The sequence below is a fragment of the Mauremys reevesii genome, linkage group 5 (genome assembly GCF_016161935.1).
Source record: "Mauremys reevesii isolate NIE-2019 linkage group 5, ASM1616193v1, whole genome shotgun sequence".
NCBI classification, from domain to species: Eukaryota; Metazoa; Chordata; order Testudines; family Geoemydidae; genus Mauremys; species Mauremys reevesii.
Genome location: NC_052627.1, coordinates 1,709,328 through 1,736,550, shown reverse-complemented (window position 1 = coordinate 1,736,550; position 27,223 = coordinate 1,709,328). Strand labels below are relative to the sequence as shown.

General features: G+C 46.5%; 1 protein-coding gene across 2 annotated transcripts in view; it reads left to right on the top strand.

The window, feature by feature from the left end:
• Nucleotides 1-27,223, top strand: part of TNKS (tankyrase) — a 332,035-nt gene that overhangs the window by 260,360 nt on the left and 44,452 nt on the right. For both annotated transcript variants that reach the window (XM_039540122.1, XM_039540123.1), the window contains exons 14-18: nt 8,933-9,078; nt 10,181-10,346; nt 13,609-13,828; nt 14,103-14,212; nt 23,701-23,889. In XM_039540122.1, coding sequence (XP_039396056.1) covers nt 8,933-9,078; nt 10,181-10,346; nt 13,609-13,828; nt 14,103-14,212; nt 23,701-23,889 — 831 coding nt within the window. The remainder of the gene's footprint in view (nt 1-8,932; nt 9,079-10,180; nt 10,347-13,608; nt 13,829-14,102; nt 14,213-23,700; nt 23,890-27,223) is intronic.

The following is a 27,223-nucleotide window of genomic DNA, read 5'->3' as shown; positions in this document are numbered from 1 at the left end:
TGTCGGTGGAGCCCCGATAACCCTGCCCCTTCACCGGGACCTCATTACGCAGGACGGAGAGCGGCTTCTCCAGCCCGACCTGCAATCGCTGCATCTGACCGAATGGAAGCTACGTGGTTAAATGCTTTCAAGAGCCAGTGCTCCCTTCCTGTGCAGCGGGTTCTACTTGGTAGTAGGAAGCCCTCTACCAGGGCGACTTACTTGGCCAAGTGGAAGAGGTTCTCGTGCTGGTGCGGGTCACAACAGGTGCAACTGCTCTAGGCCCCGGTGCCGATCATTCTGGAATACCTTCTGCACCTTAAGCAACAAGGGCTGGCCCCATCATCGATTAAGGTGCACCTGGTGGCTATTTCCACCTTTCACCCAGAGTTTTTAGGTAGCTCGGTTTTCTCCCACCCAACGGTGGGACAATTCCTCAAAGGTCTGGAAAGGGTGTTCCCTTACTCTCGTCCCCCTGTTCCCCCATGGAATCTCAACTTAGTCCTTTTTAAGCTCATGGGGCCCCCGTTTGAGCCCATAGCTACCTGCTCCCTTCTCCACCTTTCCTGGAAGGTGGCATTCCTGTTGCCAATCACCTCGGCAAGAAGGGTATCGGAGCTGAGGGCTCTCACCTTGGAGCCACCATACACTGTGTTTCACAAAGACAAGGTGCAGCTCTGCCCGCACCCTAAGTTCCTCCCAAAGGTGGTCTCACAATTCCATCTGAGCCAGGACATTTGCCTGCCGGTGTTTTTTCCCAAACCCCATATGGACCCGAGTCACCTCAGCCTGCACACCCTAGATGTCCGCCGAGCGTTGGTGTTCTACTTGGAGCGCACCAAACCCTTTCATAAGTCCACGCAGCTATTCGTGGCCGTGGCTGAGAGGATGAGGGGCAGTCCGGTGTCAACACAGCGCATCTCGTCGTGGATTACGGACTGCATTCGGGCATGTTATGACCTCGCTGGTGTCCCAGCTCCAGCGGTCATGGCCTTTCTGGCACAGGTCCCTGTCCAGGAGATCTGCAGGGCGGCCACCTGGTCATCGGTGTACACCTTTATGACCCAGTACGCGGTCAACCAGCAGGCATGGGAGGATGCGGCAGTTGGCGGGGCGGTCCTTCGATCGATTGTTTCATGACTCCTACCCTCCTCCAAAGGTATGCTTGTGATTCACCCAATGTGGAATGGCGTGAACAAGCACTCGAAGAAGAAAGAATGGTTACTTACCTTTCGTAACTGTTCTTCGAGATGTGTTGTTCACGTCCATTCCACCACCCACCCTCCTACTCCTCTGTCAGAGTCGCCGACAAGATGGAACTGGAGAGGGTCAGGCCAGTGGGGGTATATATGCATGGTGCAGTGGCACCACTCTGGCGGGGGCCCTGCCAGCCCGACGGGAGCTGCTAAGGAAAAAAGTTTCCAACACTCATGCACGCGATGTGCACACATCTAATGTGGAATCGATGTGAACAACACATCTCGAAGAACAACAGTTACGAAAGATAAGTAACCGTTATGTTTGCCAGATCTAGAGGAGCCTTTTGTAGCTCCAGGGTGGCCAAGAAGGCAGTGGTACCTGGAACTGGTGAAGATATCTGTCTCCCCTACTCCTTCAGCTCTGTCTCCCCAACTCCTGTACCCAGGGATAATTCTGTACCCAGGGATAATTGTGTACCCAGGGATAGTGTCCAGTACTTCATGAAGGCCCAGCACGGTTTGTGATCTCAGTTGGGGCCACACTGCCAGTCATCCTGTGTATCTTGCAAGCTTGTGTATCTTGCAAGCTTCCATTTTATGGGCCTGGAGCGCCTTTAAGACCATGACTTGGTCTCCTACTTTGAAGGACCGTTCTCTGGAATGTTTCTCATGCCAGGCCTTTTGCTCTTCCTGAGCGTCCTTTAGGTTTTCTTTAGCAAGGGCTAAAGAGTGTCGGAGGGTGTTTTGTAGGTTGCTTACAAAGTCTAGAATGTTAGTTCCTGGAGAAGGCGTAAACCCCTCCCATTGCTGCTTTAGCAACCTCACGGCCATACACAAGTTCAAATGGTGAAAACCCTAAACTGGGATGTGGTACAGCCCTGTAGGCAAAAAGCAACTGCTGTAACACTAGGTCCCAATCATTGGAGTGTTCATTTACGAATTTACGTATCATGGCCCCCAAAGTTCAATTAAACCTCTCCACCAGGCCTTTGGTTTGATGGTGGTAAGAGGTGGCAACCAAGTGATTCACCCCATGAGCTTCCCACAGGTTTTTCATTGTCCCTGCCAGGAAATTAGTTCCCGAATCGGTAAGAATGTCGGAGGGCCAACCTACCCTGGCAAAAATGTCTGCTAATGCCTGGCACACACTTTTAGCCCTGGTGTTGCTTAAGGGTACTGCTTCTGGCCATCAGGTGGCAAAATCCATGAAAGTTAGTATGTACTGCTTTCCTCTGGGCGTCTTTTTTGGAAAAGGACCCAGAATATCCGCAGCTACTCGCTGAAAGGGAACCTCAATTATGGGGAGTGGCTGGAGAGGGGCTTTGACCTGGTCTTGGGGCTTTCCCACTTGTTGGCACACCTCACAAGACCGGACATAATTAGCAACATCCTTGCCCATTTCCTCCCAGTGGAAGGACTTCCCCAAACAGTCTTTGGTTCGGTTCACCCCAGAATGGCCACTGGGATGATTATGAGCCAAGCTCAAGAGCTTTACCTGGTACTTAGTTGGTAGTTCCAACTGTCTTTGAGGACGCCAGTCTTTCCGGTGTCCACCAGAAAGAGTTTCCTTGTATAAAAGTCCTTGTTCTACAACAAACGGGGATCGGTTAGAAGAGCTGAGAGGCGGTGGGGTGCTCCGTGCCGCCACCCAAGCTTTCTGAAGGCTGTCATCTGCTTCCTGCTCAGCCTGGAACTGTTCCCTTGAGGCTGGAGACATCATTTCCTCCTTGGACTGTGGACTTGGGCTTGGTCCATCTGGAAGCGATGTAGGTGATGGGGTTGGTTTTCGTTGATTGTGAACCGCTCTCCGCTGGTGCACTATGTGATATTTCAGGCTCTGGCTGAGCCTCTTAGGTAGGGTTGTCTGCTGCTTCTGCCAGTTCAGGCCCGCTGGTGCCCTCTGGCGTTGGAGTTGTAGATGGGCTTGCAAGCGCTGGAGTCAGTGCTGGCAACGGTTCTGGTGCTGGTTGCTTTGCCAGTTCCGGTTCTGGGACTGGATGCACTACGGCTGTAGCATTCATGGGTAGAAGATCCGGTCCCACCACCTCTGTCTGGGTCTCTGGTAACACAGACGGGGCCCTTGTGGACGGCTCAGGAACAGGGATGGGTGTGGAAGCTTGCTTGGCCTGGCTGCGTGTGACCATTCCCACTCTCTTGGCCAGCTTCACATGGTTGGCCAAGTCGTCCCCCAGTAGCATGGGGATGGGATAATTGTCAGACTGCAAAAGTCCACATTCCTGACCAACCCTTGTACTGGACAGGCAACTCCGCTGTAGGCAAGTTTACAGATTTTGACATGAATGGGTGAATTGTCACTTGGGCCTCTGGGTTGATGAATTGGGGATCCACTAAAGATTGGTGGATAGCTGACACTTGTGCCCCAGTGTCCCTCCAAGCGATAACCTTCTTTCCGCCCACTTTCAAGTTTTCCCTTTGCTCCGAGGGTATTTGAGAGGCATCTGGGCCTGGGGATCTTTGGTGTGATTGTGGTGTAATGAACTGTAATCGGTTGGGGTTCTTGGGGCAGTTGGCCTTTATATGTCCCGGTTCATTACATTTAAAACATCGCCCAGCTGACTGGTCACTGGGCCGAGGTGGGTTGCTGGAGACTGGTGAGGTGGGACAATAAGGTGTCTGGGGCTTTCCTTGGGTTGTAGGTGGGGCCTTGGGTTGCCCCCGGTGATAGGGTTTGGTTTCGGTTTGCCCCCTCTGATATTCGCTCCAACTGCTAGTAGTTTTTTTTTTCTTTTCTGCCACTTCCACCCATTTGGCTCCAATCTCCCCTGCCTCAGTTACAGTTTGGGGCTTCCCATCTAGAATGTACCTTTCTATTTCCTCAGGGACACCCTCTAAGAACTGCTCCATTTGCATTAGGAAGGACAGCTCTTCCAGAGATTTAGCACTTGCTCCTGATATCCAGGCATCCCAATTCTTTCCAATGTAGTAGGTGTGTCGGGTAAATAACGCATCTGGTTTCCACCTTAGGGCTCTGAACTGCCGACAGGCATGCTCAGGTGTTAGCCCCATTCTGATTCTGGCCTTGGTTTGAAAAAGTTTATAATCGTTCATGTGTTCCTTAGGCATTTCAGCCGCCACCTCTGCTAAGGGTCCACTGAGCTGTGGCCTCAGCTCTATCATGTACTGGTCTGTAGAGATGCTGTCCCCAAGGCAGGCCCTTTCGAAATTTTCTAAGAAGGCCTCAGTATCATCACCTGCCTTGTAGGTGGGGAATTTTCTGGGATGGGAAGCAGTACCTGGAGAAGGGTTGTTAGGGTTGGCTGGTAAATCCTGCTTAGCCCTTGCTAACTCCAGGGCATGCTTTTGGGCCTCCCTCTGGATCTCCATAGCCCTCTGGTGGTCAGCCTCTTTGGCTTTCTCTTTTTCTTTCTCCTCCATAGCTCTTTTGTGGGCAGCCTCATCTCTGGCCATCTGTCTGTCATGTTCCTTTTGGCTCTCCTCAGCCTGGAGTTTGGCTAATTTTAGCTCCTGTTGTATGGGTTTTTTTTTTCTTTGCTTGACATGTTTCCCTGCTCTGCCTGAGCTATCTTGTTTGCGAGGTGTAAAAAAAAAACAAACACACAGCTTTTAACTGGACTCCTCAGAATGAGAAAGACACCAGAAAAACTGGTTTGTGACTTGTCTTTTGCAAACTGCTAATTACCCTCCAGCTAAGCCCAGCTGGAAATCCTTGTTAGAAAACCCTTTATCTGTTTGCCTTCAGGGTATCTCTCCTTCACTGCTTCTCCAGCATCTCAAAGGAGGAAAAAAAAATCTGGCTAGGTTCCTTTAAAATCCCTCCACTGCTCACCATGTCATAGGTCTCACCCCCACTCTGAACTTTAGGGTACAGATGTGGGGACCTGCATGGACACTTCTAAGCTTAATTACCAGCTTAGATCTGGTCTCGCTGCCACCATCCAGAACTTCTGAGTACCTGGATCACTCCCTTTCCCCCAAAAACCTTCCCCTCGCTGGGTAGCCTTGAGAGACTCCACCACCAATTTCCTGGTGAGTCCAGATCCAATTCCCTTGGATCTCAAAAATAAGGAAGAATTACTCCTTCCTCCTCCCTTTTCCCCCCCACCAATCCCTGGTGAATCCAGATCCAATTCCCTTGGATCTCAAAAAAAAAAAAAAAAACAGGGAAAAAATCCATCAGGTTCTTAAAAAGAAGGCTTTTAATTAAAGAAAAGAAAGGTAAAAGAAAGAAAAAAACCTCTGGGGGACAGCATATCAGCTAATCTCACAGACAATAGATGGAAAACACAGGATGTTCCCCTGGGCAAAAATCTTAATACACACAAGAATACCCAATTTGATAATTCCCTTAATGGCACCCAGACAAGTTACAAAGAAAATAAACATAAACCTATTTATCCCTTTCTAAAACTTACTACTCTGATAAGAGGCTGGTTCCTTGATCTTTCTCACTCCGGCTGAAACTGAAACTGACTAAACAAAGGAAACTTCCCTCCTTCCTTTTGAAACATCTTGTTCCCCCATTGGTTCCTCAGGTCAGGTGTCAGCTAGGCTAGGTGAACTTCTTAACCCTTTACAGGTAAAAGAGGCATTAACCCTTAACTATCTGTTTGACACCTCCTGTCAGGTCCTTCTCGCTGCCCATGGCAAGAGTTGGAGCTCCTTAAAGGCTTAGCTTTGGTCAGCCAGCTTTAGAAAACTTTGTCCATAGTGGTTATAGTTATACTGTAAGTGTAGTTTAGTGTGTAGTATATATTAAAGTACAGAATAGTGTAGTATAGTTATGTGTACATATAGTTCTATTAGTACCTGGAGGATTTACTATGAAGAAGTCCCCAGGTTTTAGGCAGTGTGCCACTTTCAGGGCCGTTATCCCTTTCACAGATGGGCACAAGAGTTGTCTGATTCGTTTGAATGAGGGGCATGTGAGGGTCAGATGCCTTATTTGTACCTCCTTTCCCACCCGGACTAAGAAGCAGAGAGAGACTGTTGCTTGCAGGTTCTCCTCAGGAAGGAGGCGACGTGACCTGCCTCTGAACCGTCTCCCAGTTGTGATCCTTGGGCCTCTGGATTGACTCAGAGTGCTCCTCCAGCTTCTTCTGAGTCCAAAGATAAGTGTGGGAGCAAACATCATGCTTCCCCATTTGTCTGGGCTGAAGAGTTCTAAATGTTCAGTATCTCACAAGACCTCTAAATCTAGGTCTTCTCCCAGAAATGCATCTAGTAAGTCCTCCAGCACCCCTGGAAGTGGGGAGCGCAGACTGTGGCACAGCCAGAAGGCTGTGTTCTGAAGAGGACGCCACGGTCCTTGGAGCAACACAGGTCGAGAAGCAGAAGCGATATCACCTACAGTCAGCATACCAACCTGTGGAGCTGATCCGCAAGACAACCAGCAGGAGGCACTAGCGTGGTGAGTCACACCCCATCACAAGGTCTGAAAAAACAGATGATACCATGCACATGGTTCATTGGTAACAGCTGACACATCTGTTGTTTGGACATTCAATTTTTCCCTTTCCTGGACAATTGGCCAATGCAGGCAGCAGCATCAGATGAGTGTTATCATCATCGCTTATCTCGGCTTGTCCCAGAGAATCTTTCACTGGATTTCTGACTGTATCAGCAGCAAAGAGTCCTGTGGCACCTTATAGACTAACAGACGTTTTGGAGCATGAGCTTTTGTGGGTGAATACCCACTTCGTCAGATGCATGTCTTGATACTTGACTGTATCAGACTCTGCTACCAGCTTACTAAAGTCTCTCCTCCATCAAGAATGACAGCTCACTCTACCAGAGCTCAACTTTCCTGGGCAATGTTCCAACAGATAATATATGCAAGGCAGCAACATGGTTTTCTGTACCTCTTCTACAGATTATGTCATTGCACAAGCTTTCTCAATGATGCTTTGGCAAGTCAGTGCTACAGTCTCTGTTTTGGTGATCCAAACTTCCTCCACCTACAATGTCAATCAAAGGGAAAAAAAAAGTTACTTACCTTATAATAATTGTTCTTCAAGACATGTTGTGCACATATACATTCCACAACCTTTCCTGCTACTTTGGTCATTGCTTACAGTGGTGTTAAGGAGTGGAGAGGGAGGTGGAGGACATGCCTCTTGTATGCCTTCACCTGAGAGCAAGAGGAGAACACCCATATTGCTAGCAAAAGTCTCCGACTTAAGTGCACTGGGCGCACATACACCTATAGTGGATGTTTAGGTACCCAACACGTGTCTAAGAACAGTTACTGTAAGGTAAGTAACCGTTTTTTCTGTTGATTGGAGAAACTATAACCCCCAAGTGTCTGGACTGGTACAGAAGATCTCAAAAAAAGAACATTAACAGGTAAATAAAAATTCCCCTTGCATTACAGCTGCCCCTCTCTCACCACCTCCACCCACCCCCAGCTTATCATAGCTTTGGCAAACAGAAGTGTGGCTGAAATATTGCACTGTTGGCCTTAGACACAAGGTATTGTAGAAAAATTGAGCAAAATTGGTTCGGCCTTGTATGTTTTCTGGTTTATGTATATGTGTTATACAAACATATGAACACTTTCCACACTCTGTGTTCCAATAAAAACTGTTGTGTGTGCACTAACTCAACAGCTGAACTGACTTTGTTCAAGCGTGACTTGCTCTGAGATCTATAGAACAAACCAAGTCTGAAAAAAGAGGGTTCATTGGTTCTTAAGGTAAAAATTGAAAGGCTTTTCATACATGTGTAGAATTTGTGGCGGGGAAGAGTCAGTTCAGCCGAAGGCTTACAGTGTTGGGGTTGAATATGCACAATAGACTTTGCCAATAGAATTTGTACTGCAGAGATTACGAAACAGCTACAGTACCGTGGGGATTTCCCTATCCGTTAAAATAGACTAGAACATTGTATGGTTATAGTTGGTAAATGTTTACTCTTTAATGGTGACTATTGTAGATCTAAGGCCGGTTTGGATATTAGGGCCACTGTGAATATTTTTAGCTTGATCTAAACTTGCAAGAGTTTTTAAAGCCTACCAGACCTTACAAAGACTTCACCATTTCCCAGACTATCTTGTGTCTGAGGAGGGAGACAGAGGGGTAATGGTGCCTCCCCCTTCAACGCAAGTGGTCTAGACAAAGGAGTACATGGCTGAGACAAGTATTCAAGAGTTCTTACCTCTGCCACTTAGTGGCTTTAACTTTTCATTTTTACGTAGCACTTCACACATATTGTTTAGCTAGATCTCGCAACATTCAGTAAGAAAATAGCATCATATTAGATGGGGTAATAGATGAGCTAACTAAAGTAGAGAGGTTGTGATTTCTTCAAGATCATACAGCAAATTGGTAAAAGAGCCAGGATTGGAGCGTAGCTCTCCTGACTCCCCATTCCATAGATGCCAGTGTTTAATTCACTAGACCACAGAGCTCCCTAAACAAGCCACTAACATGTCTTTCTGATTCCCCACCTGCAAAATGGGGATAATACCTGCCTGCCTCATCTCGTGACCCAACTAGACTGGGATTCTGTTTACCAGGATTCTACTTACGGATTTGGAGAGGGGAACTCAAAATATACTGCCTTAAAATAAGGGGGAAAGTCGTCACATTGAAGCCAAGAACAGTTAGGGAGTGCCCATGTTCGAGTTCATGAAATGGCCCACTATCAGAAAAGAATATTTTATTTACTTTTCAAACTTTAATTAAGGGGGAAGAAATGAGTTGAAAACATAAACAAGTTTCGAACTGTGATCAAGTTCTGTAGTAAACTTTTTGTTTCCTCTTTGATCTTAACAGCAGCTTTGCAGTCCTCAGAATGTGAATTGCAGAGATTTGGAGGGACGTCATTCAACCCCGCTGCACTTTGCTGCAGGTTATAACCGTGTATCTGTAGTAGAGTATCTGCTGCACCATGGGGCAGATGTGCATGCCAAAGACAAAGGGTAACTTTTCCATATTGTTTCTTATTAACCACTGTTCCTCACATTCATTGTGGGAGAGAGTTAATAGTCTTCTCAGGAATGTTTAGCTTTCTGGGAGTACTGGTATCAGAGTATTAGATGATAGTGTTCTAGCTGGGATAACTTTACTTCTTTAGTCTCTGCAGCTTTTTCCTCCTCTGTTCTCTTTTTATTTGATTGTTCTTTCTGCTTAATAGCAGTTTATCAAATATTTTGGAAGGTCTAAAATTAGCCTTTTAGTTATATGATGTGAAATAGCCAGGATGGACTCTGTACATTTTTCTCTTCTTCATAGATGGTTTATATTAATCCAGAAAGCTAACTTTGAAACCATTGGTTAACCATTGGTCTCTCTAACTATTACAGCGTGTTTTCCTCCTTTTAAATCAAACGATCTGGAAAGGCTAGAAATACTACACAACCTCTACCCTTTCCGGATAGTTTGATTTAAAAGGGGGAAAACATGTCACAATACTTAGGGAAACCAATAGTCAACTTTTTCAAAGTTAGCTTTCTGTATTAATATAGACCATCTATGAAGAAAGAAAAATGAACAGTTTCAAGGTTAGGTTCAGGTCCTAAATGTCCTGAAGTTTTAAGCTCTTTCCAAATGGAACTGAGTACTTTTCCCCACAATATTACACGTACAGGACTTACTAATGCCCAAATGTCACATGTCAGATGGGATTTTAGCCACCCACCAAAACCCCTTTTTTGGAAATTTACACTCAAGCGTCCAAAGTCAACATTACAGCAGTGATTCTTGCAACATATGGGTATTGTTATTAATATTGATATGACCTGTTTATAGAAATTAATAACAATAACAATTGGTCAAACATCATCAGTTAGGAACATCATTGGCAGGAGCTGAAGAAAAGCTGTTTTCATTCGTTGCCTGGAAAAGCGATGTTCATCTCATAGGTACCTCGATAACAGGGCATGTAAAGCTGTGAAATTGGGGATACTAAAAGATGCTGATAGCCTCAGAGGGGGGAAAAGACTGTTTTATCCACTGGAGCTTTGTAAACTTGTATTTGAATTTGACTTTTTGTGACTATTAAAACTTTTTCTCTTTAATTAGTGGCTTAGTACCCTTGCATAATGCCTGTTCATATGGACACTATGAGGTGGCCGAGCTGCTGGTGAGGCATGGGGCATCTGTCAATGTGGCAGACCTGTGGAAATTTACCCCGCTGCATGAAGCAGCAGCAAAAGGAAAATATGAAATCTGCAAGCTGCTTTTAAAAGTAAGTCATTCACAATTACCAAATGTATTTCTAAATGTGTGTTGTTACATTTAAGATCTGAAAAAAAGATCATTTTATTATTTTTCAGAGAGTTAATTTGAATCCATTTTCATCTTAAATTTTACTGTGATATCTAGCAGTTTCTATAATGAATGTAAAGACGTTTGAAGTGCCTTTCAGAACATGTTTCAGAGTAGCAGCCGTGTTAGTCTGTATCTACAAAAAAAACAGGAGTACTTGTGGCACCTTAAAGACTAACAAATTTATTTTAGCATGAGCTTTCGTGAGCTGCAGCTCACTTCTTCGGATGCATAGAATGGAACACACAGACAGGGGATATTTATACATACAGAGAACATGAAAAGGTGGAAGGATGCATACCAACAGGAAGAATCTAATCAATTGAGAACATGTTCACTTTATTAAAATTCATCAGTACAGATGATTTTTCAATACAATGTTTTAATTTATTCTGAAATATTCCTCTTAATTCAGTAATGTCAGCTAAATAACATTTGCTTCATACAAACTGAAACAAATGGAATTAGTTTTAAGGATACAAAAAAATGAACTTTTACTTGTTAGTTGCTACAATTGAATAAACTTGCATTGGTATTTGTGCAAGTGTACAGAATACAGCAATAATCAAATGTCTTTAGAAAATCTCTTATGTATGAGAAAAGCCCCAGAGGAAATATAAATTAAGACAGTTTGGAAGAAGCACGATAATCAGCAGGAGTGCTCAAGCTAGCAGCCCTTGCTTTAAACAAAAACCCTTAATGAGAATGTTTAAAATAAGCTTGACAAAATTGCAAGAGATTAATAGGGAAATTAACCCCACACATTGTTTTCATCCTAGGCGTTTATATATATATTTTGTAAAGGGTAGGCAGTTGTCAGGCTCTCTTCACCCCTTTTTACATGGTTGCTGCTTAGCCAAGCTATTCATACTCGACCTTGTTAATTTTTCTGAAGACTTTTGCACTTCGATGGAGGACCACCACAGCAATTTAAAATCCTGCTTCAGTAGAAACCACAAGCTGTCCCTCACAGAGGTCCCAGGGCTGTGCTTGATGAGGGCCCCTAAAGTGACATCTGATTACAGAAGTTACCTCAAAATCACTTTTCTTTTATCAGCACTGGAGTGCTCTGCAGCCCAGTGATCGTTCCAGTGGGGGGTTAGCCGTTCTTACACTCAACCTCAAAGGATCCTCAAAAAAAGTCAGTTCCTTAATAGACACATCACAGGAGACTTAGAAGCACTCCCTAAAGTCCCTAGGAGGTTGAGATTATAATACCTGTTATAAATCAGACTTTTGCATCTAAGAGCTAAATGTGCTCCACTGATACACCCTTAAAATTTGCACTGTTGGTTTTTAAAACTGTTTGGCCCTGGGTACATTTGAGACGATTTTCTTGAACCATGTACTGGTTGGTATTTGTGCTCATAGCCCACTTGCTATGAAGGGTTTCTGCTGCTCTGACTGGCAATAATGCCTTTGTTTTGGTGTGCACTGTGCTGTGGAATTTGCACCCTCCTGAAAACTGCCTTGCTTTGTTCCACTACACTTGAATTTAAAAAAATTAAAAATAAAGCCATTTTTTCAAATGGATTTTTGGGATGCGTGCTTGCTGTTGGCCTCCTCTTGTGTGACCTTCTCTTCCACTACCTTGCTTTGAACTGCATCCTCTCCTTTGCTTCTCTGTGCTTGTAGGTGAAGAGGGCTGTCTTTGTGTTCCTGAATTTTTGTCTGTTTCTCAGTAGCCAGGCCAATAGCATTCTCCCTGTGTGTTTATATATGGCCCTGTCAGCATATATCTGAGCCCATGGATGTGTGTATTGTTGCCAGAAGGCGAAAAGTTCCACTTTGAAACCTTTCACATTAGAGATATAGAGCTGTAATTTTCAGAAGACTGCAATAGACATTTTAAACAATGTGCCACAGAGAACACTCTCTCCAAAAACTGCCTGGATGCATTAGAGCCAATCTCTGCCCGCTTCTTCCATTCACATCCTTACTCTATACTCCTGTCTAATGTAGACACAGCCTTGGAAGCAGCACAGTGGTAAACTCCCCCCCCTCCCCCACCAAAATTGCCCACCTTAGCTAATAGCAGGGCTGCTTCGCTGATGCTAACAACTGTTAGACTGCTCTGAACATTCTTATACAACACAGCGGGTAACTTGTTGGCAGTTGCCAGCACCTTGTGTGTTGCAGCTCTCCCACTGTTACGGCACCACAGGAACTGCACCATTGTTAGCAATGGTGGGAAAGTTAAGAGGAGAAAGTAATATGGGGAGCTAACCTTTGGTAAAAATGTTCCCTAATATAGATTTGCATTCTTCTCCTGAGTCTCAGTTTTGCTACATTGTTGCCATTAACAATGGTGCAACTCACTAAGTTGTAGGGATGCAATACGTTCCTATGGGCCATCCTGTTCTGAGTGCTCCATTGCACTGCATCAACATTCAGCACTCCTCCATCCCTTCCAGGACCAGCACACTGGGTACCCATTCTGCAGGGCCCAGAGGCAGAGGTTTGTGTGTTAGAGAGACTGTACTAAAAACTTTAAAATGTGGATTGTAGAAATCAGCATTTTGTATTGTATACAAATATATACTTGAGTTTTGGAACAAAGAAAGTCTTTATGTGGCAGTGCCGCAGCTTATAAAGCACAAAACTCAGAAGCTGCAGTAGGTCAAAACAGAATTATCAGGGTATAGGAGGAAACTTGCACAACCTACAGAGTGGATTGCGAAAGGGGTTACAGGAGCATTGTCAGATTGTACAGAAGTGCCTTTACAACACCAGTGCTTTTAGATTGTGCTCACACTGCAACTTGAAGAATGACCACATGCAGAATATAGCTGGGATGAGCCTTGCTCCAAGCAATTGCCTTTACAATGATGCAGTTGCAAAACTTGTGAACCATAGCAAGCTGTGTAGTGTATGGATGCAAGAGGTTACAAGTGCAGTGTGCATTTAAAGCACCACAGTCCTCTAGTATAGACAAGGCTCTTCAGATCTGTAAGGTTGCTTTGTAGATTAGCAGTTTGGGTTTAGCTTTCATAATGTATATTCTGTTCAGTGGGTATCCACTAAAGTACATGGCTGTTAATTCATGAAAATGGGTTGCCAAAATCTCACTAGCTTTGAGAGCATTCCCAGTGCTATGCTGCAGAATACAGTCCATGAACTGACATACTTAAGTATTGCACTCATGTATTTGTGGCAATAATATGTGGAGTTGTTATTTGTAGCATGGAGCAGATCCAACAAAAAAGAACAGAGATGGTAACACTCCTCTAGATCTGGTGAAAGAAGGAGACACAGATATACAGGACTTGCTGCGGGGAGATGCTGCCTTGCTAGATGCGGCCAAAAAGGGTTGTCTGGCAAGAGTGCAGAAGCTGTGTACACCAGACAATATCAATTGCAGAGACACCCAAGGAAGAAATTCAACACCATTACATCTTGCAGGTAAGCAATTTACCAGAGCTTCTAGACTCTCTTATCACAGTTATGCAACATAATCAACAAAAAACAGAGTATGTCATAAGGAACTGACATAGTAATAGTTCCACAGCGAATTGCCTTGGTTACTATGCCAGCTGTCTAAACATATTACAGGAAGAAAGTAGCTTGCAAAAGAGGTGCTTTTGAACTCTAAAAATCAAATAGTTTTAGCTTTCTCACCTTCCCAGTTTTTCTGTTAGCTCTACTGATGCTCTATTTTTTTTTTCTCTTTTTGTAGCCGGCTATAATAACCTGGAAGTAGCTGAATACCTTCTAGAGCATGGTGCTGATGTTAATGCTCAAGACAAAGGAGGACTAATCCCCTTACATAATGCAGCATCCTATGGGGTAAGTATAAGCATTTATACTTGTCATTTACAGGGCTACGCTTCTAGTAGTTTTGTAATATTTGTAGTACACAACGTAGGGGGAAGTCTTTCAAGTGGCTGCATCTAAAGCAAATGATTGCGGCAGACTGTCGTATCTGGAACGAAGTTTGGTCTCCATAGCCGTGAGAGAATTATTGGTCCATGTCACTATTATATCATACTCCCGTGGGTCTCGGTGGCTTCCATACAAAAGCCCAAAATTTGACTAGGAGGGGGGTGCAGTTGGTACTACTGTATACAGTGTTACTTACAGAAACTTTGAAATGCCATTGAAACAGTAGTTCTTCTTCGAGTGCTTGCTCATATTGATTCCAATTAGGTGTGCGCGCGCGCGCTGCATGCACAATCGTTGGAGAATTTTTACCCTAGCAACACCCGGTGGGTCGGCTGTGGAGCCCCCTGGAGTGGCACCTTAATGGCACTGGATATATACCCCAGCCGACCCTGCCCCCCTCAGTTCCTTCTTACAGCCCGTAACGGTCGCTGGAACTGTGAAGCGCGGCATAGTTGTCCTCCACTCTCCCTAGCTTTTGCTTCCTGGTTTTAGATAGTTAGTTAGTATAGTGCAGTAGTTGTTATAGTTATAGGGTTACATTTATAATTAGATTTAGCGGGTTGGAAGGGGTCCTCCCCCTTACTCCCTGCCTGCCACCCAGGCTCATGCCCAAGGCTCCGGTTTTTAAACCGTGTTCAACTTGCTCAAAGCCTATGCCAACGGGAGACCCCCACGACTCTTGTTTCAAGTGTCTCGGGGAGTCTCATCAGGCCGACAAGTGTAGGGTCTGTAAGGCGTTCAGACCTCGAACCAAAAAGGAGCAGGACTTCAGGCTCAAGCAGCTCCTTATGGAGGCGGCCCTTAGCCCGGATCCCCCATCGGCGGATAGAGGCCCGCGTCACCAGACCTCTCCGGCACCGCGTCCAGTGCAAGTGACTCGGCGCCTTTCCCTGTCTCCAGGCCACAAGAGACTGCGCAAGCCGGAGATGACTGTCTCTCAGCAACAGGCGCCGGCACCTCCTTTGCTAACCTCGGAGTCGCATCCGGCACTGGAGCAACCGAGGGTACAAGCGCCAATATCAGCACCATTGACTCCGTCACTGAGGGAGGAGCCTTTGCATCCGGCACACACTGGTTTCCCGACCCGGACCGTGGTTGAGCCCTGGCTTCTGTCGACGCCGGAGACATTTGCAACAGCGAGAAACCTCATTGCCCTCACAGAGCTGGCACCAGCGCAGACTACGACAGCATCTCCAACTCGTGCGGTACAGTCTAAGGGCAAGCCAACCCTAATACGTCCACAGTCTCCTAGCATGAAAACACGGCACCGATCCCGACGCCTCTCACAGTCCCGACACCGTTCCCTCTCATGGCGCCGGTCATATTCGCGGCACCGATCCGCCTCACAGCATGGCTCCAGGCCACGGTACCATTCGGACTCCCGACATCGCTCCCGGCACCGATCAGGGCAACAATCTTCTTCCCAGAGCCGATCCCGGCACTGCTCCCGCAGGCAGTCGTCGTCGCGATCCAGATCTGAATCCCGGTACCGGCTCGGTCATTAACGCCAATCTCGATCCTGGTACCGCTCCCCAGTGCCTCGCTGGCACTGCTCTCCAGCGACCCGGTACTGGTCTGCACTGCGCCCCAGAGAGTCGACACAGACACGCTACACACCACCTTGGCCCTCGCGCTCCGCCTCACGGTCATCACAGTCCAAGGGCGCCTCGCGCTCAGCTGACCCCACTCCAAGCCAGGGCGAGGGTAATGTGGGTCAATGGCAAGACGAAGGCCAAGACTCTAATCAGGAGCCTGCACCATGGTCCTTCTGGACCCCGTGAGCGTACCACCAAGCCCAAGGGGTTCTATCTGTAGCCTCCCAGTCAGCCCATTCTGAACCCCGGGTACCAGAAGCCACCATAAGTCATCCTCCTCCGGGGGGTATGGAAGCATCTGCACCCACCCCAGCGCAGGCCCCACACCCCAGTGTAGTGGATCCTGGGCAACAGGACCCCTCGCAACACAATCTGCCACAGGATCCCCTGGCCCCCGTGGCGGCATCTTCATTCTTTCCAGACGAGGCACTGGCGGGGACAACGACCTTCGTGCCCACCAAGACCTTTTACATAGGGTGGCACGTAATATGGACCTCCAAGTGGAGGAGGTAGTGGAGTTGGAGGACCCAGTGGTGGTCATCTTTTCAGCGGAGGCCCCGTGCCGAGTAGCATTGCCCATCATCCGCACCATCGAGACCAACACCAAGACAATCTGGCAGACCCCTGCCTCTATCCCACCGATGGCCAGAGGAACGGAGAGGAAATACTTTGTCCCCTCCAAGGAGTACGAGTACCTTTATACTCACCCTCAGCCGTGTTCACTAGTGGTGTCCTCAGTGAACGAAAGGGAATGGCATGGTCAACAAGCTCCAGCACCCAAATCAAAAGACACCAGGCATCTCGATTTGTTAGGGCGCAAGATTTATTAAGCGGGGGATCTTCAGCTCAGGGTCGCAAAACAACAAGCGCTCCTGAGCCGTGATGACTATAACTCGTGGAGCTCCATGGTGAAATTTAAGGAGTTGATTCTGTTGGAGTCCAGGGGTGAGTTTGGGGCCTTAATGGAAGAGGACAAAAAGGTGGCTAGGACCTCCTTACGGGCCTCCTTAGATGCGGCAGACTCTGGCATCGGGCATAGCCATGCGACGCATCTCCTGGCTGCAGGTATCTGGCCTACCACCAGAGCTACAACAGACCCTGCAGGACCTGCCATTTGATGGGCAGGGCCTGTTCTCAGACAAAACTGACTCTAGACTACAGAGCCTGAAAGATTCCAGGGCTATCATGCGCTCCCTGGGAATGCACACCCCGGTTACCCCATGCAAGCCCTTTAAGTCACAGCCTCAATGGTTCTACCCCCTCCTGCCCCCAACCAAGGCAGGATTTTTATAGAAGACGCTGACAAGGTGGTAGAAGGAAATCCACCGGCCACCAACCCAGTCAGAACCAAAGCCCTCCTAAACCATCGACAGGGCCCAGGCAAAACTTTTGAAGGTGTGCCCGAGGACGGCGTAACAGTCACCATCCGGGATCCTTCCCCTCCATGTCAAGATCGTCTCTCCCATTTCCACCATGTGTGGTCCCGTATAACTTCAGACCCATGGGTTCTTCTCACAGTGGAAAAGGGATATTCTCTCCAGTTTCCTTTCTCCCCTCCCTGCAATCCTCCCTCTCTGTCCCTCTTCAGGGACCCCTCTCACGAGCAACTCCTTATACAGGAGGTACAAATGCTCCTGTCCATGGGAGTGATTGAGGAGGTTCCAAGGGATCTAAGGGGCAGGGGTTTTTATTCCCGCTACTTCCTAATTCCCAAGGCAAAGGGTGGGCTTCGACCCATCCTAGATCTGCTCAGACTCAACATACTGGTGGTAAAGTTGAAGTTCTGCCTGGTTTCACTGGGGACCATTATTCCTTCCCTGGAGATTGGTACGCCACCCTCGACATGAAGGACGCATATTTCCACATAGCGATTTACCCAGCACACAGACGCTTCCTTCGCTTTGTGGTCAATCACGAACACTACCAATCTGCTGTCCTTCCCTTCGGCCTGTCCATGGCTCCCAGGGTGTTCACCGAGTGTATGGCCGTCGTGGCAGCCTACCTTCATCGACAACGATTCCAAATGTTTCCGTATCTCGACGACTGGCTCATTCGGGGCCACACCAGGGACCAAGTACAATCCCACGTTCAACTCACCCTAAGCACGTTCCGCCAGCTGGGTCTCCTGCTCAACAATGAAAAGTCAACTCTGGAACCAACCCAGAGAATAGAGTTTATCGGGGCAGTCTTAGACTCCAGACTCGCCCGAGCCCCCCTAGCAGGCACACGCTTTCAGTCAATGGCAAACATCATCCGCAGTCTTCAGAACTTCCCAACTTCCACGGTAAAGACATGTCTCAGCCTTCTGGGGCACATGGCTTCGTGCACTTACGTAACCAGGCATGCCAGACTTCAGCTTCGCCCGCTTCAGGCCTGGTTATCAACAGTATATTGACCAGGTCGAGACAGCCTGAGCATGGTGGTCACTGTCCCAGAATCAGTTTTGACCTCCCTCCGTTGATGGTTGGACCCCACGTTAATGTGCGAAGGGGTACCATTTCACACCCCGCAACCCTCCTTGTACCTAGTCACAGGAAACTCCAAACGCAGGGCCTTTGGACCACATCCAAACCTACTCTGCACATCAGTGTACGAGAGCTGATGGCAGTACACCTAGTGTGTCAGGCATTTCGCGGGCACCTACGTGGCCGTTGTGTGGCAGTCCTCACAGACAACACCACAGCCATGTTCTACATCAACAAACAAGGGGGATCCCAGTCGTCTCCCCTATGCCACGAGGCCATTCGCCTGTGGGAGTTCTGCATAGTCCACTCGACATATCTTGTGGCATAATTTCTCCCAGGGGTCCAGAACACGCTGGCAGACCGCCTCAACAGGTCCTTCCAGCCTCATGAGTGGTCGATTTGCCCAGACGTCATCCACTCCATCTTCCTGAGGTGGGGGTTTCCCCAGGTCGACTTATTCGCCTCGCACAACAATCGGAAGTGCCAAGTGTTCTGTTCTCTCCAGGGATGTTCTCCGGGTTCCCTACCAGACACTTTCCTACTTCCATGGAAAGACCAGCTGTTCTACGCCTTCCCTCCATTCCCGCTAGTCCACACGGTTCTGCTCAAGTTACGCAGGGACAAGGCACATATGATTCTGGTCGGCCCAGGCAGCACTGGTACACCACGCTCCTGGAGTTATCGGTAGAGCCTCCGATCACACTCCCGCTGTGGCCAAACCTGATCTCGCAAGACCACGGGCGCCTCTGTCATCCCGACCTGCAATCGCGCCACCTTACAGCATGGATGCTGCATGGCTAACTTGGTCAGAGTTACTCTGCTCACAATAGATTCTGTTAGGCAGCAGGAAACCCTCCACTCGAGTCATGTACCTGGCTAAATGGAAGCGATTCTCCTGTTGGTGTGAGCAGCGCGCCACGCCCCTTTTGCAGGCGTCGATACCTCTCATCCTAGACTATCTCCTATCCTTAAAGCAGCAGGGCCTGGCGATATCATCTGTCAGGGTGCACCTGGCAGCCATCTCGGCTTTCCATCCAGGAGAGCATGCTTCCTCTGTCTTCTCCAACCCAATGGTCATTAGATTTCTGAAGGGTTTAGATTGCCTCTACCCACAAGTGCGACAACCGGTTCCAGCGTGGGACCTTAACCTGGTCCTTTTCAGACTCACGGGGGCCCCGTTCGAGCCAATAGCCACCTGCTCACTTTTCTACCTATCTTGGAAGATAGCCTTCCTTTTAGCCATCACTTCAGCGAAATGTGTATCTGAGAGCAGAGCCCTCACGTCGGAGCCGCCATATACAGTTTTGCACAAAGGCAAGGTGCAGCTTCGCCCCCACCCTGCCTTTCTCCCCAATGTGGTATCAGCTTTTCATGTGAACCAGGACATTTTCCTCCCGGTCTTTTATCCGAAGCCGTACGCTACGTAGCCGACGAAGTGGGTATTCACCCACGAAAGCTCATGCTCCAAAACGTCTGTTAGTCTATAAGGTGCCACAAGACTCTTTGCTACGCTACGTATGTATTCCCTTGACGTTCGTGGGGATCTCGCCTTCTATATTGAGCGTATGAAGCCATTCAGGAAAACGACCCAACATTTCGTTGCAGTGGCTGACCGGATGAAACGCATCTCCTCATGGATCACGGCCTGTATCCGTGCTTGCCACGACTTGGCCAGTGTCTCAGCCCCGCGCCTCACCGCCCACTCCATGAGGGCTCAAGCCTCATCAGCCGTTTTCCTGGCCCAGGTTCCAATACAAGAGATCTGTAGAGCTGCCGCTTGGTCATCAGTACATGCCTTTGCCGCTCACTACGCATTAGTTCAGGAGCCTAGTGACGATGCTGCATTTGGTTCAGCGATTCTGCACTCAGCAATGTCTCACTCCGACCCCACCACCTAGGTAAGGCTTGGGAGTCACCTAATTGGAATCAATATGAGCAAGCACTCGAAGAAGAAAAGACGGTTACTCACCTTTGTAACTGTTGTTCTTCGAGATGTGTTGCTCATATCCATTCCAAACCCGCCCTCCTTCCCCTCTGTCAGAGTAGCCAGCAAGAAGGAACTGAGGGGGCGCTGGGTCAGTTGGGGTATATATCCAGTGCCATTAAGGCACCACTTCAGGGGGCTCCACAGCTGACCCACCGGCTCTTGCTCGGGTAAAAATTCTCCGATCGTGCACACCTAATTGGAATGGATATGAGCAACACATCTCGAAGAACAACAGTTACAAAGGTGAGTAACCGTCTTTTATTATGACAACCAAAACATTTGTAGCAAGTTGGCATAATGTTTGGCACCTCTTGTTTTTAACCAAAGAAATCTCTCCAGCAGTTGTAGAAATAGGCAAAGATTCAGATGGTGATTAAGAGTTTGAGTGGAAAGGAAGAGAGAGCAGTGTCTGTGGATCAAGCACAAGTTCATTGTCGAGCAGCATTATTAAGACGAGCAGTCTGTTAGTGATCTCCCTTCCTTCCCACCCTCACAAAGCAGCATTAACATACAGAGACTCAAGCATCTTTATGTGCAATATCTGCACAGATGTAAGATGGACCTTTTCCTAAAACACTGCAAGCCACTTTACCTTGCGGGTGAGTTCAGAAGGAAATCTAATACAAACAATTGCGAGAAGTCTGTTCTTGACAGAATCCCAGGTAGATGAAAGACTACATACATGACACTAAGTTAATGCCAGATTTGTTTGCCTATTCCAGTTGTGTTTTCCTCTACTTCCTCCCATTACTGTAAATGCAATTTCAGCAACTAGAACACTGACAAAAATAACTGCACAGGAGATCAAAGGGGAAATGGCTTGAATGCGGTAATTGAGTCCAAAATTGTTTTGACTTTTATACCAAAATGCAAGTTAACAAATTGCATATATTTAATTGTGCTGTTGTGATGCTGTTTGTCAGTGGTTATTTCAGATACTGTACCAGATATGTTGCAATATGTGAGTATGATGGGAAGGATTAACAATGGAATACAAGCCTCTAATCTGATTCTTCCTTTTGTTAGGGATCATTTGACGTTGTTAACATCATTTGAATATTTTTTAAGGGCCAAAAGAAACCTGATGAGGTTCAATAAGGACAAGTGCAGAGTCCTGCACTTAGGCCGGAAGAATCCCATTCACTGTTACAGACTAGAGACCGAATGGCTAGGAAGCAGTTCTGCAGAAAAGGACCTAGGGGTTACAGTGGATGAGAAGCTGGATATGAGTCAACAGTGTGCCCTTGTTGCAAGAAGGCTAACTGCATTTTAGGCTGTATAAGTAGGGGCATTGCCAGCAGATTGAGGGACGTGATCATTCCCCTCTATTCAGCACTGGTGAGGCCTCATCTGGAGTACTGTGTCCAGTTTTGGGCCCCACACTACAAGAAGGATGTGGAAAAACTGGAAAGAGTCCAGCAGAGGGCAACAAAAATGATTTGGGGGCTGGAGCACATGACTTATGAGGACAGGCTGAGGGAACTGGGATTGTTTAGTCTGCAGAAGAGAAGAATGAGGAGGGATTTGATAGCTGCTTTCAGTTACCTGAAAGGGGGTTCCAAAGAGGATGGATCTAGACTGTTCTCAGTGGTACCTGATGACAGAACAAGGAGTAATGGTCTCAAGTTGCAGTGGGGGAGGTTTAGGTTGGATATTAGGAAAAACTTTTTCACTAGGAGGGTGGTGAAGCACTGGAATGGATTACCTAGGGCGGTGGTGGAATCTCCTTCCTCAGAGGTTTTTAAGGTCAGGCTTGACAAAGCCCTGGCCGGGATGATTTAGTTGGGAATTGGTCCTGCTTTGAGCAGGGGGTTGGACTAGATACCTCCTGAGGTCCCTTCCAACCCTGAGAGTCTATGATTCTATGATTCAGGTGTATTTTCATACTTCAATCTGCTATTTCTCTAGCTGAGTGTCCTGCTGTGGCCTTTATGCAATGATAGTAACAACACTCATAGGAAGGTGATACAGGGAGTCATTTTTCCTTATAATTTTGTTTCCTTTTCTTCCTTTTTAATTTGGATGATGATTTTAAATGGTTTATAGTTGTAAGGGTGGGGTACAAAAGCAAATTACATATCTGTTAAAGTGCCACATCTGTAGCCTATGGGAATAAATGCAGCGGAGGGAAGCTGTACCAGCATAATTTTGGTTAAAAGTATGTTTTGTAGCTCATTGTACCAAATAATGAAGTAAATGCCCAAGGGCCAGGTTTTCAAAAGGGTTCATCACCCAGCAGCTGGAACTGAATCCGACCACTTATTTAGATGCCCAAATGGGAGCACTTCTTAAAATGTGGCCCAAAGTAACTAAGATGCAATAACTGGCATTATATAAACGACAATAGTTTGAACACAGAAAATAATATTGGTATTCTGTAGATCTTTAACCATTTGCTTTCTAACATTGGGTGTAAGTCAATGAACTGCTAAGCAAAACACAAACAGCGTATGAAACGTGTTCCTTTATCCCTGTTTATACATATTTAAAATCTACGTCAGGCCATATTAGCTATAGCAATCTGAAGAAACATGGTACTTGTTCTGCTTGTCAGTATCTGGAATGTTCTTCCTGCTCCCAGGGACTTCATAGTGGTATCTGAGCTCCAGAAATAAAAAGAACAGTTCAGGAGTAAACACACTTACTTTCCTCAGCAAAGTTCCAGTCCTATAAACACTTACACACTGGATGTCACACACAGTAAAGTACATTTGTAAGTATGTGCTGGATCAGGGTCTGAAAGTATAAAGAATTCTTCTTAGAATAAGATAATGCAAATCTAAAACTCCACATAACTATCTCTTTCTGTAACATCAACCAAAGAAAATCACCTAATCTCATTATTCTGGAGCTGAACTGCTTAATAGCTTATATACAGTATAGCTAAACCACATGGTTAAATGCCGCCCAAAACAACTCGCACATCTGATTCCCTTGAGTGAATTGGGAAGTCGGGGTTTCCTTAGCACTTTCATATTTAGAGAAATTTCATTTATTCAGTAAACAAAATATGGCCTTGTGCTGCCTTATGCAGCTTTCAAATAACAAAGCTGAGCTCAGGAAGAGGAAAGAATGTGTCCATCATTGTTCATATTCCCATAGCTGATGGGAACAATTTTCAGTCTGACTGGAGGAAAAATTGTTGTGACATAGGCAGGTGAGTGGTAGAAGTGGGTGTAAAAAAAGGGAGGGGAAATGAAGAGGATCTCTGAATATCCATATTATCTCTACATAAAAGAAATGGAGATGTGGCTTAACAATATTGCATTGTATGGCTTCTACATTACTGTACCCTGTAGCAGCTACTCTATATTTTAATAATAAAAGTATTGGGGTTTTTTTCAGCATGTGGATATAGCAGCGCTCTTGATTAAATACAGCACGTGTGTAAATGCAACGGATAAATGGGCATTCACACCGTTGCATGAAGCAGCACAAAAAGGAAGAACACAGCTGTGTGCTCTGCTACTAGCTCATGGAGCAGATCCAACCATGAAGAACCAAGAGGGTCAAACACCTTTAGACCTGGCAACGGTAAGTTCATATTGCACGGCATCAGAAACTGTTATAAAGAATTGGCTTTATGTATTAAATGACACTCAGTGCTTCCACTGTGCCAGTGGTCCTCAGCCATCTCCAGCCTGGGATTTGGGAAGAGTAGGGTGGTCAGGACTTCTTGACGTCCATGCACAACCCCTTTGTTGGTGGCAAGCCCATACACAACACGTAGGATGAGATTCTAGTATCTCTTAGTTAAGGTTTAAAGTACCAGTTTCATTCCCAGCTCTTTAATTTTACCCTAACTGAACCTATCCTCCTAAAATGTTACAGATGCGAGCTTTAGTTAGCGCACACTTTATTTACTTGAATCCTTTTAGGGAAATAGATGAGACTTTGAAGAAGTATGAGTGTTCCAGAAAAGGTATTCTCAGTTCTTAAATAATTATTCAGCCATTTTTATGGCACAACATAACTCCAAAACAATGTGGCTAGAATGACCCAGAACCTCCAAACTTGTTGTTAGCTGTAGGTCTTCTTGAATACGTGTCTAGTTGGGTTTTGTTAGTGACAGGATTAGTTAAAAATAGTTTCCACATATCTTATAGGGCACACAGAGTTTATAAATTCCAGGTGACCCCATTATTGATGGTTGCTATGTGGGGAGTGGCACACAGAGAACTGTCTAATAGAGGAGTTTGGAATAGACGGGGGAGGGAGTAGGAGAGTTTGAGCCACAGTCGGGGTGAGGAGGCTAGTCTGGGGAAGAAAACAGACTCATGGAGTGGTCTAGACACCATTCCCCAAATAAATCCACTTTACATGTTCCCCCTGCACCTCCACACATGTTGCTGTCCAGTAATCCTGGAAAAAATCATGGAGCAGGTCCTCAAGGAATCAATTCTGAAGCACTTAGAGGAGAGGAAAGTGATCAGGAACAGTCAGCATGGATTCACCAAGGGCAAGTCATGCCTGACTAACCTCATTGCCTTCTATGAGGCGATAACTGGGTCTGTGGATGAGGGGAAAGCAGTGGATGTGTTATTCCTTGACTTTAGCAAAGCTTTTAATACGGTCTCCCACAGTATTCTTGCCAGCAAGTTAAAGACGTATGGGCTGGATGAATGGACTATAAGGTGGATAGAAAGCTGGCTAGAAAGTTGGGCTCAATGGGTAGTGATCAATGGCTCCATGTCTAGTTGGCAGCCGGTATCAAGCGGAGTGCCCCAAGGGTCGGTCCTGGGGCCGGTTTTGTTCAATATCTTCATTAATGATCTGGAGGATGGCATGGACTGCACCCTCAGCAAGTTTGTAGATGACACTAAACTGGGAGGAGTGGTAGATACGCTGGAGGGTAGGGATAGGATACAGAGGGACCTAGACAAATTAGAGGATTGGGCCAAAAGAAACCTGATGAGGTTCAACAAGGACAAGTGCAGAGTCCTGCACTTAGGATGGAAGAATCCCATGCAGTGCTACAGACTAGGGACCGAATGGCTAAGCAGCAGTTCTGCAGAAAAGGACCTAGGGGTTACAGTGGACGAGAAGCTGGATATGAGCTGACAGTGTACCCTTGTTGCCAAGAAAGCTAACGGCATTTTGGGCTATATAAGTAGGGGTATTGCCAGCAGATCGAGGGACGTGATCATTCCCCTCTATTCAACATTGGTGAGGCCTCATCTGGAGTACTGTGTCCAGTTTTGGGCCCCACACTACAAGAAGGATGTGGAAAAATTGGAAAGAGTCCAGCGGAGGGCAACAAAAATGATTAGGGGGCTGGAGCACGTGACTTATGAGGAGAGGCTGAGGGAACTGGGATTGTTTAGTCTGCAGAAGAGAAGAATGAGGGGGCGATTTGATAGCTGCTTTCAACTACCTGAAAGGGGGTTCCAAAGAGGATGGATCTAGACTGTTCTCAGTGGCAGCAGATGACAGAACAAGGAGTAATGGTCTCAAGTTTCAATAGGGAAGCTTTAGGTTGGATATTAGGAAAAACTCTTTCACTTAGGAGGGTGGTGAAGCACTGGAATTTGTTACCTAGAGAGGTGATGGCATCTCCTTCCTTGGAGGTTTTTAAGGTCAGGCTTGACAAAGCCCTGGCTGGGATGATTTAGTTGGGAATTGGTCCTGCTTTGAGAGGGGATTGGACTAGATGACCTACTGAGGTCCCTTCCAACCCTGATATTCTATGATTCTGTGAACAGTGACTCTGAAAAGGACTTTAGGGATCATTGTGGAAGCCAGCAGACCATCAGTTCGCATTGCAATCTTATGGCTAAGAGGGCTAATGCAGTGCTTGGATTTATAAACAGGAGAGCATCAAGTCAGAGGAAGGAGGTGCTCTTACCTTTGTACACAGCGTTAGTGAGACCATTACTGGATATTGTGTCCAGTGTTACTATCCACATTTTTTAAAAAAGTTGAAAAATTGGAGAGGGTTCAGAAAAGAGCTACAGAAGTATTTGAGGTCTGGACAGCCTGACTTACAGTGAGAGACTTAAGATGTTCAATTAAGTTTCTCCAAGAGAAGCTCAAGAGGTGACTGGACCATGCTCTACAAGTATCCACATGGGGAAGCGATTTCTGATAGTAGAGGCCTCCCCAGTTTAGCAGACAAGGACATAATGACATCCAATGGCTGCAAGTTGAAGCTAGACAAATTCAGACAATAAATAAGGTGCACGCTTTTTGTAAAAGTGAGGTAAATTAACCTTTGGAACAGCTTACCAAAGGAAATGGTAGTTTCCTCGTCTTTCGAAGTCTTTATAATCAAGATTGGACATCTTCCTATGGGTTTATCTAAAGGAACATTTAGTTTGCAGCAAGCTAAAAGTTCCCCAGCGTGCTCTAATCTCTTCCTGTTTCAAACCAGGAACTTTTAGTGCACAGCAGCAGGGTCCACACACACTTAATGCACAGCAAGTTCGTGCAGAATAGACTTACACCCCAGCTTGCTGCAAACTGTGGCTATGTCTACACTTGGAGCTACTGGTGTGATTCCCAGCTCGTGCAGACACACTCACACTAACTCGTATCCAGCTAACACTCTAAAAATAGTAGTGTAGCCACAGTTGTGCAGCAGTGGTGAGCAGTGACAAGGGCTAGCCATCCCAAGTGCGTACCTGTGGGGTCTCAGAAGGGTTGTACTTGGGACTGCTAGCGTGTGCTAGCCTGCTGTGCAGTGCGTGTCCGTGTGGACCCCGTTGCTGTGCACTAAACATTTTGTAGGGCGCTTTGATTTATGCTGCTTTGAAATGGGAGTATATTACAGCACATTAGTGAACTTTTAGTGTGCAGCCACAGGCTCCATGTGGACAATTGCTGCAAACTAAGGCTATGTCTACACTACAGCCTGTGTTTGCATAACTTA